We start from the raw sequence: 13,579 nt of genomic DNA, 5'->3' as shown, positions 1-13,579 counted from the left end.
TTAATTACCACTAAGCCTTTCAACTGTACCATCTGCTAACCAGCCTACACATATATTGAATGCCAATACTTGTTTCCAGTACTTTGGTTTATGACCAAATACCTGCAAAACAAATGGATAAAATGGCTTCTTGTTAAATTAAATCTTGTTTTAATGTGGCACACAAGGTTGTTACAAAAATTTGTGTTGATCTGTTGACAGAGAAGAAAAGACCAGCTGTTCAGATTCTAAGGGTATATTTCAGCACCACTACTTTAGAGTATAGATTGCATCTAGGTCTTAAAGTACTACCAGTCTGCTCTAATGCCAAATAAAAAAAAAAGTCTTGTTTTAGGGTTACTTTTTGTCTCTGAATTTTAGTTTCGCAACACTAGGTAAAGAATAAGAGCAATTAAAACATAGAAATACCATGGCTGAAATATGTCCTCAACTCGGCATATATATGATATGAGAGGCAGAAGGACAATACCTGCATTGGCATCTGCCAGGAGCCACATTCAAAGCAGGTTTTCTGGCTGACACACTTTTTCTATAATTGTCTTCTTTGTCTGTAACTGTCGTCTGTCTTTGTGTCCTGCAACAATATGTGATTTTACACTCATAATACTGCCTGGTGCACATTTGTCATAGCTACGACAGCATTCCCACATCATGCTGTGTCGTCTGCATTCTTTAGCCCTCTGGGTATTGGCTGTTGGAGCATTTAGTACAGCTTGTCTTCTTGATCGACATTACAAAGACACTAAACTAAATACATGCAAATGCATTTGGCATGTTATGGCTTGCTAATACTGTAAATGGCTACACAGTCTACACTGCAAGTGTCTGGTCATACCTGCCCACAGCCTTGAGGAGAGAGGGGGGGAAAAAAAGAGAAAATGTCACCAACATCTGCTGTGGGTCTTGTGGGACCTGTGGGCCATAATGTCCCATGCAAACCTGTAGTTGGACAGCCAGTGAGACAATGACATAAACAAATGTACGTCCAGATGAGAAGCCAGGTGCTCTATGTGACATTAACTGTCTGTGGAGCCTCTATATTGACAAGCTGGTTGATGTCTAGGTGTCCTTAGTCTGGTGCTCAAGGGTGGAGTCTGCATATTAGACTGATAGACTGAGTCAAGGTAATTAATTCTTAGTAATATCGACCCGCACTTGACTGTGTCTGAAAAGTCAGCTATGTACAAGACAGATATGTGTTTACTTCTGTATTTGCAGATTTAGTAAACTTTGCTCTTCTGAGCTTTGGTGGTGCCTTTTTGCTTGTATGTTTCACTGATTTAACTTTAAGCTGTGCAAAAGTCTGTACTTATTATGAAGAAGAGAACGTCTAATTTTAATAACCATATTCATCAGCAAAACTATTGTGTGTGTGTGTGTGTGTGTGTGTGTGTGACTTACACCTGTGGCTGAGCCTCAGGTTGCCAGTAAGTTCCCTTGTATAAAAAAAAATTAAAAAATAAAGTTGGTTGTTACCTTGTGGCATAATGACTTCACAAAAAAACATACTGAATGCACACTTATGTACTTATTGCTGCACACACTGAGATTTTGACTTTGCTTCCATTCTGCTGACATTTTCCTAGTTTAGGGGAATACGTTTTAAGAAAAACACCAAGCACCATTTCCAACTACCTAAGGCCTTCATGTGGTGCTTCTTCTGTTTTATATTCAGTGTGTTTACATGCGATTACAAAGCATTGGAATTGTTGTGTTTCTGTCATAACCTCATTTTATAAACATCATATAAATTAGAAAGCCAGTTTCCTTAATAGAGTAAAATAATAGTTTTCAGACTGTGTGAGGAAACTCCCTCACAGTCCTTGGTAATAGCTACGTATAAATTATCAGTGCACAAATCATACCACTTATCTGCACATTTATGCACTCACTGCCGCACACACTGAGATTTTGTCTTGCTGTCAATCTCTTCCTCCTACCTCTGCCTCAGCCAAAACAGTAGTCATACCTGTGATGAATCGTAACATCTGAGTGTTCAGAGATGACAGCGAGTTATCTTTGAGCACATATACACACATACACACAAACAAGAAGAATATACGACTCCTACTTGGACACAACCAACGCCCGTAATATCACTCACACTGACATCTCTGAATAGCCAGAAGGAGCTTTTGTGTCACCTAGACAGACAGTGACACAGAGATACTGAGTGTGTTCCATCATTCTACTGTCAGACTTAACAGCATACAATACTGTGGAATACTGGCATTTTGACATTGCCTTTTGTAGCTTGACCTTTCATCTGGAGTTTTGTTAGAAAGGTCATGCTCACCCCTGGGTGACCAATAGATGCTCTAAAATGATTCTGTGCTCTGGTTCTCTTAAACTTCATTCCTTCTTTATGACTTGTTTTCGCCATCATGGATATATTTCTGTTTGTTTTTATCCTCCTAACAAAATTGACACAAGTAAAATGGTTGGAATATGAGCAAAAACAAAAGTCACAATGGGCTTTTATTGCTGAAGTATGTGCAAGCTAGTTTGCTGAATTAGAAATCTCACACAGCTGTGCCTATGAGTCATGACCCCTAATAAACTGTTGCCTGATTATAAATGTTGTCTGGTTGAGGTCTGCATTTTTGTGGTTTCCTTCCTTAGTTATACTCATTTTAGTGTTATTTTCCTCTTGTATCCGCTCCCTTTGTGACTTGCAAGGTCTTTCACCTGGTGTTGACACCATTAAATAAACAGCCTTGTAATCCCAGTGAGTGCACTGACATTTGCTCGCAGCACTGTAAGTAAAAGGCTACAATTAAGTGTTGATGTGGATTAATCCGCATGAATACCTATCTGATAAACAAAATATTACACCCTGTTCGAACCACCTGTTTGACCCAATGCAAAAATACTATTCTAAGCAGACATTTTTGGTGCAAAGTAAACCACTGGTAGTACAGATGACATGGTAAAAATGAATGAAATAAATGTTTTTCATTAGTGGTATGATTTACACACTGATAATAATTCGCTCAGACTGAAGGAGATTCTTCACGCAGTCTGAAAACTATTACCTTATTTTATTAAGGAAACTGGCTTTCTCGTGTATATGATGTTTATACAATAAAAATATAAGTTAGGAAAATGTCAGCAGAATAGAAGCAATGTGTCGGAAAATGTGAAATTGGGATACTGCTTTTTTTTTTATTTTCTATTTTTTTGTACATGTTTTGTCCATATGGGTATCCCATGTGTTTGCCAGAAGAATGAGCAGCATTGTGAAGTTATGTAGGAGGAGACAGTTGTAGTGTGGATGAGTCGTGTCTAACCTTGACCAGACTGATGGACAACTACTCCTGTCAACCTGCCTGTCCGTCTGCCTTTCCATGCTTTTCCTCCACTTCGCCAGCATACTGTTAAAGTCCGCGTAAAGCAATAATAAATATGTGCCCCGAGTTTGTCACACCACAGAAAAATGTGTAATTAACCACCCTGCCAAATTTGAATGATTAAACAAAGTCACCAGGTATATAAAATTAGGTTTCAAAATCGTGAAAAAATAAGCAGTATTCTGAGCTCTGAAACGCTGGCCCAACTGAGCAGCCTGTGAGTCAACAACGCTCCTACCAAACTCCTGTATAAAAATACACAATGTTAAAATAGGCCTTGTTTGTGGGTGTAAAGCAAGCAACATGGATGATATTTTAAAAATAAAGTAATGTTAGGAGCCACTGTTTAATTCAGCACATATTTTGTAGGTAAATCTGGACTTGTTTCAGTAAAAATGTAACTTAAATGACTAGTTAACAAGCGAATCATCACCAGTCATTGGTATGTTATATTGTTTTTTTCAATGGAATTTGGTGTACTTAACATTACTCACTTATCTGCTGAAAAGTAGCTTCATTGTGGCTATTACCTTTGGAGCAATTGCCTCTCACAGTGCCTCATGCCACTTTTTGGTGAACCGCTGCCCAGCAAATGCTCTCCCTGTGGCCGGGGACCTCCCATCCAGTGCTGAAGCTGAAGCTGCGGGTGGCAGCTTCGCCACAGAGCCACCATTTCAGGCCCATCCAAAAAGTCCTGAAAAGTCAGAAATGGTGAAAAACAGTTTAACGCTCGAATTCCACAATTCAGTACTACAAAGTTCAGTCTTTTCACGTGTTTTCAGCAATTATTTTTTAACACGTATGTGTTTAAAAAGAAATCTCTGATTTTCCTTTACATAGACTTAAATAGTCTCTCCAGCTCAAGCAAATAGTCTGTATTTGTCATTTGCAGACACACACAATTCTTGATATTGTATACAGAATTGGGAACACTAATCTTTTAGTCACTCCAACAAATGCCATGAAAGAATAATAAACATATGGATTATAATGTTGTCAGAAATAATGCTAACAATTGTCAGGATTTATTTTGTTTATGTTCAAATTTAAACTAGCATTAACATTCAAATATACTGTGTTTTGTTTTCTACTGCATATATAAAAAGGATGTTTAAAATACACCAGAATACACCAAATAGGGTCAGAGTCCTAGATTTTCCTTTGTATGAGTGTCAGTGTGACAGCAGATAATCATCTGTAATTTGATTATTTATTCGTGATGCCACTGAGTGTTATTGTGCTGGTGCCAAGCTGTTGTTTGGAACCTGATTATAGAGAGAGCTCTGGGAATGTGCCCATGGCCATTGTCCACTGGCACTGCCATCACCATCATGTTGGAACCATCCCATATGTTTCAGCCTCCATAAAAGCTTGTAGGAAATCAGAATGCTCTGGCTGCCTTTTGTTTTTCTTTAAAAGTAATTGGATGCTAGTTTATTCTCCTCGCATGCTCCACTGTTTCTTAGCAGTTTATCCCAGGAGTGTCAATGTGCCATCTTGTGTTTGTATGATGATGAGAAATTAATTCCAAATGGCATTTAGCTTGATGTTGTTAGTGATGGTAATCTATAAGTAAAATCTTAGATTTCAAAATGCTTTTGGCAAATGTTTATTTGAAATATATTTGGAAATCAATCAAACCAGTTTTCAAGTGACAAAACACACATCTGCTCACTCACACAAGCAAACTTCCATTCTCACACACACACACACACACACAGACATGCACACAGTGTTGTTTGCCATCTCCAAGTCTTGAGTCATGCTGTTGTTTAGTACCTTCTGGCTACTGGCCCAGTCTTCGGTCTCTGGATCCCTGTGGATATTTGACAAGAAGCCAACAAGACTGTCACTCCCCCCAACCCCATCCTTTATTCTCTCATGTCTCCATTCCTTGATCCCTCCATCCGCTCATTTCTGTCAAGGCGGTCCTTAGACACAATGTCTGCTTTGGATACTAACAGAGGTAGATGCTGAGAGACACTTCTTGCCTGCCTGACTCAATTGTTGAAGAACCATCACTTCCCAACATGCAGTGCCTCACATTTGGCACATGCAGTGTGGGACATTTTAATTCATATCACACACTACTAGGGGTGTGAATCTTTGGGAATCTCACGATTCGATTCTCGATTCAAAACCGATTCTCAATTAAATGAGTAGAAAATAAAGCACAATTTTAAGTCTCTTGCTCCAGTATACTGTGTGCCAAAACATTCACTAGTGTCCATATTCCTTTAAAGTCCTATATGAAACATAACTGGCAATTAGGATAAATGGTCAGCAGCCTTTTTATTTTAAAAAGTTAACTGCATTAATTAATGCATGCATTCATTTTAAAGCATCTGCATTAATGAATAAATTAATTAATTTGAACACATCTTACAGACTCCTGCCTGTATGAGAATAACAACATGAGGGGAAGTCAAAGTGCTCTGCTGTGTTGTTATTAATGTCATGTCTCCAGCAATGGAGAGCGGCCTCTCTGTTGCACTGTTAGCTCTGGTGAAAGCCATCATTGTACGAGGCGCTGAGCAGGTTCAGGGTTTTTGAGGTGATACAGACTGAACACCAAATTATTTTCTTCACCTCAGAGTTGGTTTAAGTTGTGTAAGTGCTGCAGTGTGTGTTGATCAGTCGGTCTCGTTTGTTACTGCTACTGTCTCTGGGTGATGGCGTAGAAAGTTCACAATATACTTAATGTTCATCCTGCAAAGGTAATTATTTAGTCATTAAATCAAAAAATGATTGCAACCGCTGTCTTTTGATGAACTACAAGAGAACTCTATTGTGTGTGTGTGTGTGCTGTAGACTGTCCGGGTGCTGCACTGCCCACGCAGTTGATTTCTGCATTTTTTGTTCTGTCAACATCACATTATTAACTAACATTTAGAATTTTTGACATTTGTGAGTCAATGCAGAATCGTCCATGTCCGCATCACGATGCAACTTTGAATCGAGGAATTTCCACACCTCTAATTTTTTTCATCACTTTAGTTTTCTAAATAGGATATTTCCTTTATTTAGTTTTTCTCATTCACTGGTCCCATGTCCCTTTTTTTCTCCTGATTGCATGCATTAATTTCAGCAAATACATACATATACACACTCATTCTTGACGCTTTCTTCACCTGGTTCTCTGTTTTTCTCTCAATTTCTCCACGGGGTTGTGTTTTGAGCGAGTTTTATGTGTAACAAATCTTACCGCCGTGTTCTCCAATATCCTGTGTAACAGAGCCTCTATCTCTCTGGGGACTCTAATCTAGTGCCATGCACACAGAAAAAGACACAAGCAGAGTGTGAGTTAAATTAGACATAGCCGTGGATCCGAATACGTGTTATAAAGGGACGGTGATATGGCCCTTCTCCCCAGAGCACAAATTACGCTGCATTCCCCGCATTCGTAAGCCACTGATAAAAGAGGAAAAAAAAAATTTCATCATTTGAGTAGCTGGCCCAAGTGTTGTTATGGATCCGTAAGTGCTATAGCTACATTGTGCTGATAAGATTAGAAAGCCATTGGTTTCATTTCTTCAAAATATGATATGGATAAAGAGTGCATAGAAGAAGTCTCTTAAGTTTTTTCTCTCCAAACAACTAACTCCTCTCCTCTCTCCTCTAGGTACAAGTTAATTCGCCGACGAGTCATCTGGCTAATAGGACAGTGGATCTCTGTCAAGTTCAAATCTGACCTTCGGCCTTTACTCTACGAGGTCATCCTCAGTCTCATGCAGGATCCTGACTTGGTGGTAAGGCAGATACAGACACAAAGTCAAGTTTTTTTTTTTTCCTTTTTGTCTGCTTATTATGACTGTGGATAATCAGCTTCCCCAGAAAACACTTCCCCAGATTCGTAATGACTGAAATGGGCCATTAGAGAAAGTGCACAGTCAGCCACACAAACAGCTATTATGCTGCCACATTTCTACAAACAAAGCCAAACACTGTTAGTGAAGTTTTTATCATCTGATTTCTCAACATGCTATTTAAGATTTTCTAATTTCTTAATCTAGTTTTGATTAGAAAAACCTTTTATTCACACATTGATGTTTTTATTCATCCATGGCCTTTGTAAACTCCTTTGTTATCCTATTTTGGGAAAATATTATTATGCCACAGTCATCCTCAATTCAAATTACATTTCTTGCCTCATGAGTTGTGCATCTGATTGATGTGTTATTTGAACATAATTTATAGAATAGGAATGTGAAAAATTCTATCCATTATTTATAATGCAATTCATGATAATCTCACCATTAGAAAACCAACCCTGATGAAAGACTGGGTTCAGTCTCTCTGCTTTACTTCAAGTCCACCTTTTTGTGCAGGAACTTTTTAATGTGTGTTTATTTGCATCCCTCCTGCCATGTTTAACTTAAGATAAAATGTAATTAGGATTATAATGTAATTATCATTATAATAAGATGCATAAGGCAGAGCCCACGCAAACTCTATGCTCTGACAATATTAATGCCATGGAAGGAAGTCTAATCTCTAACATTTGTGCAGCACTCTAATAATAGTTGCATGTCCCCTGATATATGAAATGTATGATGCATCATTCATTTTGGGTGGACCCAGAGAATTTTAGCAAATTTTCAATAGTTAGTGATTAGTTTTCTGTCGATCAATTAATCAACTAATCGTTTCAGGTCTAGATTATTCCATGAAATACATTTGGCATTGTTTTTTCCAAATCTTACTTAATTACTTAATCTTAATTATTAGCCAGCTACAGTTGTAATATGAAAAACTAGATTTAGTAGATTCAGGTCACACTGCTTTCATAATCCAGTGCTGTAAATTGGAATTTGCTTCAAGGTTTACGAGAGGAATGATGGCTCTTACAGTTTCAATGGTCTTTCTTCACACCAGCTTGCTGTTACATCACTTCCCAGCTGATCAATCATGTTGTGACTCCTCATCAATATTGTCTGGGCCAATTAGAGCCTTTTGGGTGGAATTAATTATTGATCATAAACTTTTAATGGGCTAATGGAGAAAACTGCCCTCTATCAATCAGTCCAATTGCTTATCAATATCTCTATTGCTATTCTTTGGTCCTTGTTGTTCAGATGGAAAGTGAATCACTCATGATAACGGTTACATTTATCTCTGACATTTCAGTTTCTGTACTTCACTGAAAAGAGTAATCGACATGAGAGAGTCTTATTGATTTGTTCCTATGAGCACACTTCAGCTCAGCCACTTAGCTTGTAGCTTTATTGTCTTACTTGCTTTATTGTCTTATGAGGTGTTTTTTTTTAAACAAGACAAGTGGGGACACATGAGAGGCAGAAATCATCTTTATTATGTAGTCCTAATAAACAGTTGTGATTGCAAAGGTTTATATTAGATTTGATATATTATAGATAGATATATCAAAAGTTAAAAGATAATAATTTAAATGACGTAAACTAAGGATTAGAATAACTTTTAGGACTATTTTAAGAAACATATTGAAGGACTAACCAGATATCCCCAGGAAGATCATTTCAGAGCTCAGCAACTTTTATAATGAAAGCACAGTCACCCATTGTAAAACACAATTTTATAACTGATTTATATGGTTACATAATTTCAGTTTCTTATCAAAGATGATGCTAATATTTTATATTTAATGTGTTAGAGAAGTGTAGATATATATATTTTTTTCTTTTTAGCAATGTTACACACTGGGAGCTTTGAAAGCAAAACAAAGACATACGTGCACAGTTTATTGGCACCTGTCAATGAGACGCGTCAATGAGCTTAATCACAGATCACAGATGCCTGTTGCTTACAGCCTTCCATTGTGCCACATATTCCTCTCCCCATTTCCTCCAATACATTCTCCTCTTCTCTCTAACAGCTGCATTCTTCTCTGATATTTACTCACAGATTCTGAGTAAAGGCTAAAAATAACATCGGTGGCAAGTTTAACTCCTTCTGTTTTCAGGTTATTTGCATTCCCAGTAGGAGGTAATGATGTTTTCTATATGTCGTTAAGCCAGCTTGGACGACATCAAGCTGTGACGTTTCAGTCAACAGTTTGTCCTATTTCTGTTCACTTTTCCTCAACTGCAGGAGGGCTTAGAAGCATTGTAAATATGGATTTGTGCTACATGGCTATAATCCCACTCAGTCATGTCTTGGTTACTCTACAAAAAATGCACTGTACCAACTGACATCAGTTTTGAACCACAAATAATTACTGGCATTGAAGATTATAACCTGACAGTAAGGAGAGAACATAGCAAATATGTATTTATGCCTTTCTTAGGACCAAAATTTGTCTCAGGTATCCATATTATATCAAGTGACTTTTGTCAATGCAAAATGTAAATATATGTCATCAGTATAACTCGTACAGTTAGAGTAAAATGATACATCATATGAGAGATACAAGTAAATCTAAAAAAAAAACTAATCATTAATCTGCTGCTCTCTATGTCCAGTGATTTCAGTGATAGCGGCTGCTTCAATTTTTGTAAAGTATTGTTGTTTATCAGTCGAATGGTAATTCCCAGATACTACTTGTTTATTGCTTTTGTTTTTGCTTGGTGATTGGTGTCTATGAGGCCACAATGGAACTTTGACCCAATCCTGGGGTGTTTTAGGCGATATGATCTGTCTTAAATTTATCACAGGTACAGCTAATAACTGCTATTCATTTATACCAAGTATCAGTTGAGCACTGGAATTATTTCTCTAAAGGAGGGGAGTGGGCATTCATGGTAGTTTACACATGGCAGTTTACATGCATGCAGTTTGGCTGGAAGCAGCAGCATCAGTGATTTCCTGTACCGTTACTTTTTTTGGATCTGGTGTTGCTTTTTATTACGTAGTTGCCAAGTTGAAGCTTTTCCATGTCGTTTGTAGATTCATTGAGTTGGGTAAATGTAATTTTTACTGATTAAACTTTTAATCACTTTTAAATTCAGTTTGAACCTGCTGTCTTTAGCATCCCTCAAAGACAGTTTGAGACTGAATAATAATGTGAAGCAAATGTTTTGACCGAATCATTGTCAGACACTATGTTTGTGTGTTTATGAGACCCATCTGAGTATTTCACTAAGCAGTCTACTATCTTTTGCGCTTTGCAGTAAAATTGAAATGCAGTTTCTCTCATTAGTGTTTGAATTGCCAACAAGGCCAGTGCTGATGGCGACTGATGGGCCTCGTTCATCAACATACTCCTTTTGTTGCTTGTTAATATATGCAGCATTACTAAAACATTATTCTGTATTTTATCATCTTGCAGACACAGGGGGTGGATTTGTAATCTCTAAATCCAACTACTGCATGTCTCAAATTCAACTTAAAGCAATTTCAAATCTTGATTATGAGTTCTACAGTGGTTTTTAACTTATCTTCACGTTTTGAACATAGGATCAGTCTTTGAAATTCTTGTAAATGGAGGACAGCTACACCAGCTTGTCTGTTTTTAAATCTATTTAATACATTCACAATGACATGGAATAGCTTTCATGTCTTTCTGATTGAATCTGGCAATTTTCTGTCATGCTGTTCTTAGAGAGAAGATTAAATTTTGTGTCTGCCTTGTTGTGACCACCATAACTCCACAGCTTGTTAAATATTTGATAGAAAGGAGATGATTTAGATAATTTCATTAATGTTAATATGACAAATGTTGTCTTTTTAGTGACTCGATTTCATGCTGTGTTCCATGGAACAGTGGTTATATTTTTATTTTTGGTCTCCAGATATTCCAATTAATTCACCACAAGGGAAATTGATGCTATTGTTGCATTTGTTAAATATTGATGACATACACTCCTTAAACAAAACCATCATAATTCATGCTTATTGCAGTACCATAGACAGAAAGCATAATTGCAGCTTCAAAATCTGTTTGTTTCTTAGTGTTTCAAAAACACTAAACATATACACCGATCAGCCACAACATAAAAACCACCTGCATAATATTGTATAGGTCCCCCTTGTGCCACCAAAAGAGCTCTGACCCATCAAGGCAGGGACTCCACAGGACCTCTGAGGGTGTCCTCTGGTATCTGGCAGCCCCTTATTAGCAGCAGATCCTTTAAATCCTGTAAGTTGAGAGGCAGGGCCTCCATGGATCTGACTTGTTTTTCCAGCACATCCCACAGATGCTCAATCGGATTGAGATCTGGGGAATTTGGAAGCCAAGCCAACACCTTGAACTCTTTGTCATGTTCCTCAAACCATTCCTGAACAATTTTTGTGGTGTGGCAGGGCCACTGCCCTCAGGGAAAACCGTTGTCATGAAGGGGTGTACTTGGTCTGCAACAGTGTTTATGTAGGTGGTACGTGTCAAAGTAACATCCACATTATTGCCAGGACTCAAGTTTTCCCAGCAAACCATTGCCCAGAGCATCACACTGCCCCTGGCAACTTGCCTTCTTCCCATAGTGCATCTTGTTGCCATCTCTTCCCCAGGTAAATGACGCTCAAGCACCCGGCCATCCACATGATGTAAAAGACCACGTTTCATTGCCCCTTGATCCAGTTCTGATGTTCACATGCCCATTGTAGGCACTTTTGGCGGTGGACAGGGGTCAGCATGGGCACTCTGACTGGTCTGCGGCTATGCTGGCCCATACACAGCAAGCTGTGATGCACTGTGTGTTCTGACACCTGTCTATTATAACCAGCATTAACCTTTTTAGTAATTTGTGCTACAGTAGCTCCTCTGTGGGACTGGACCAGATCAGTTAGCATTCACTCCCCATGCCTATCAATGAGCCTTGGGTGCCTATGACCCTGTCGCTGTTCACCAGATGTCCTTCCTTGGACCATGTTTGGTAGGTACTGACCCTTGTATACTGGGAACACCCCACAAGACCTGCCTTTTTGGAGATGCCCTGACCCAGGTGTCTTGTCATCACAATCTGGCCCTTGTCAGAGTCGCACAGATCCATACGCTTGCCCATTTTTCCTGCTTCCAACATATCACTTTCAAGGACTGACTGTTCACTTGCTGCCTAATATATATCCCACCCCTTGACAGGTGCCACTGTAACAAAATAATCAGTGTTAATCACGTCACCTGTCAGTGGTTTTAATGTTGTGGCTGATGGATGGTGCACTACATACACCAGGGTTTGTCATAGAAAATATAAATGTCAGCGTGTAGTTTAAAGCTCGAAGGGTAACTTTGCTGTTATCATCCTCTGCAGCAGTGACAGGTCTACACCAAAGATAGGGAAGTTGTTTTTGTGGGAGGCTTTATGAAATCGGGCTGCTTATTAATTCAAAATCTGGAAAATACACCAGCCAGTGAAGTGTGATGCTACTGGGCTTATGCTTTGGATTTTATGCACAAAAACATAAGCATGGTGCAAAATAAGTAACTTCCAGAAAGCTGACTTACCTTTGAAGTGAATTGATTGGCATGAAAAGTATAAAAAGTAGAGAGTATAAAAAGAGAAACTCCAACTACTTCAGTTGAGACGGTTTGTGTTTTTCGAAAAGACTCCATCACAAATATGGATATATTAATCATTCATGGACTGAAAAATAAAATATTTAACTAACACATTTTCTTCCTACAAATGTATGCAGTCATCCAAAGTTACATAATAGAAGTCCACATTTTACCATATTTAATAGATATGAAATCATGCACATAGAGAAAATAAGGATCGATCTGTTTTATTGTTCCAGTTAGTATTACAGCTCATGTGTTACGCTATACAGCTAACTAATATGGGTAAAATGTACACAGAAGGTAGCTTCTTTAGTGCCACATGCTGTGGTTAGTACATAGAGGAACACAGGCCAAAACTGTTTTATTTAAAGCATGATTGCTGCAATCAAGACTGTAAAAAATTGTGTGTCTCTACAATAAGTTATCCAAATGAACTCTAACTTATAACTGAAGACCTCAAAGAAGTTTCCCAAACTCTTATCTCTGGACTCATATTATTGGCTTAAGCAAAGCTCGTTCACTTTAACTCATTCACATTTTGTGTCATTAGATCTTAAGACTGAAGAAATAATGTAGCTGTAGCACAGGAGGTTATTTAATCTAAAAATACATTACAAAACTTGCAAAAACATAGCTTCAATAGTTTTGATAGTATTTGTCTGCAACACTGCTGACACATACACACACTCAAACACCCTTCTCGACCCTTTTGAGACTCATGCCTGTTGTACTTTCAATGTGTTGTGAAATTGTTGAGAGCAAAGACCAGCTGTAATTGAGTTCTCAGTCACTCACCTTTCTCTTCACTCGTTTGCCT

General features: G+C 38.1%; 1 protein-coding gene across 1 annotated transcript in view; it reads left to right on the top strand.

Moving 5' to 3' along the window:
* Positions 1-13,579, top strand: part of ipo11 (importin 11) — a 127,239-nt gene that overhangs the window by 41,870 nt on the left and 71,790 nt on the right. Inside the window, exon 16 of the mRNA XM_042421235.1 lies at positions 6,973-7,099. Within this exon, the coding sequence (XP_042277169.1) occupies positions 6,973-7,099 (127 nt within the window). The remainder of the gene's footprint in view (positions 1-6,972; positions 7,100-13,579) is intronic.

Source organism: Thunnus maccoyii, chromosome 9, assembly GCF_910596095.1.
Source record: "Thunnus maccoyii chromosome 9, fThuMac1.1, whole genome shotgun sequence".
Taxonomy (NCBI): Eukaryota; Metazoa; Chordata; class Actinopteri; order Scombriformes; family Scombridae; genus Thunnus; species Thunnus maccoyii.
Note: the sequence above shows the minus strand (reverse complement) of the source record. Positions and strands in the feature narration are given on the sequence as shown.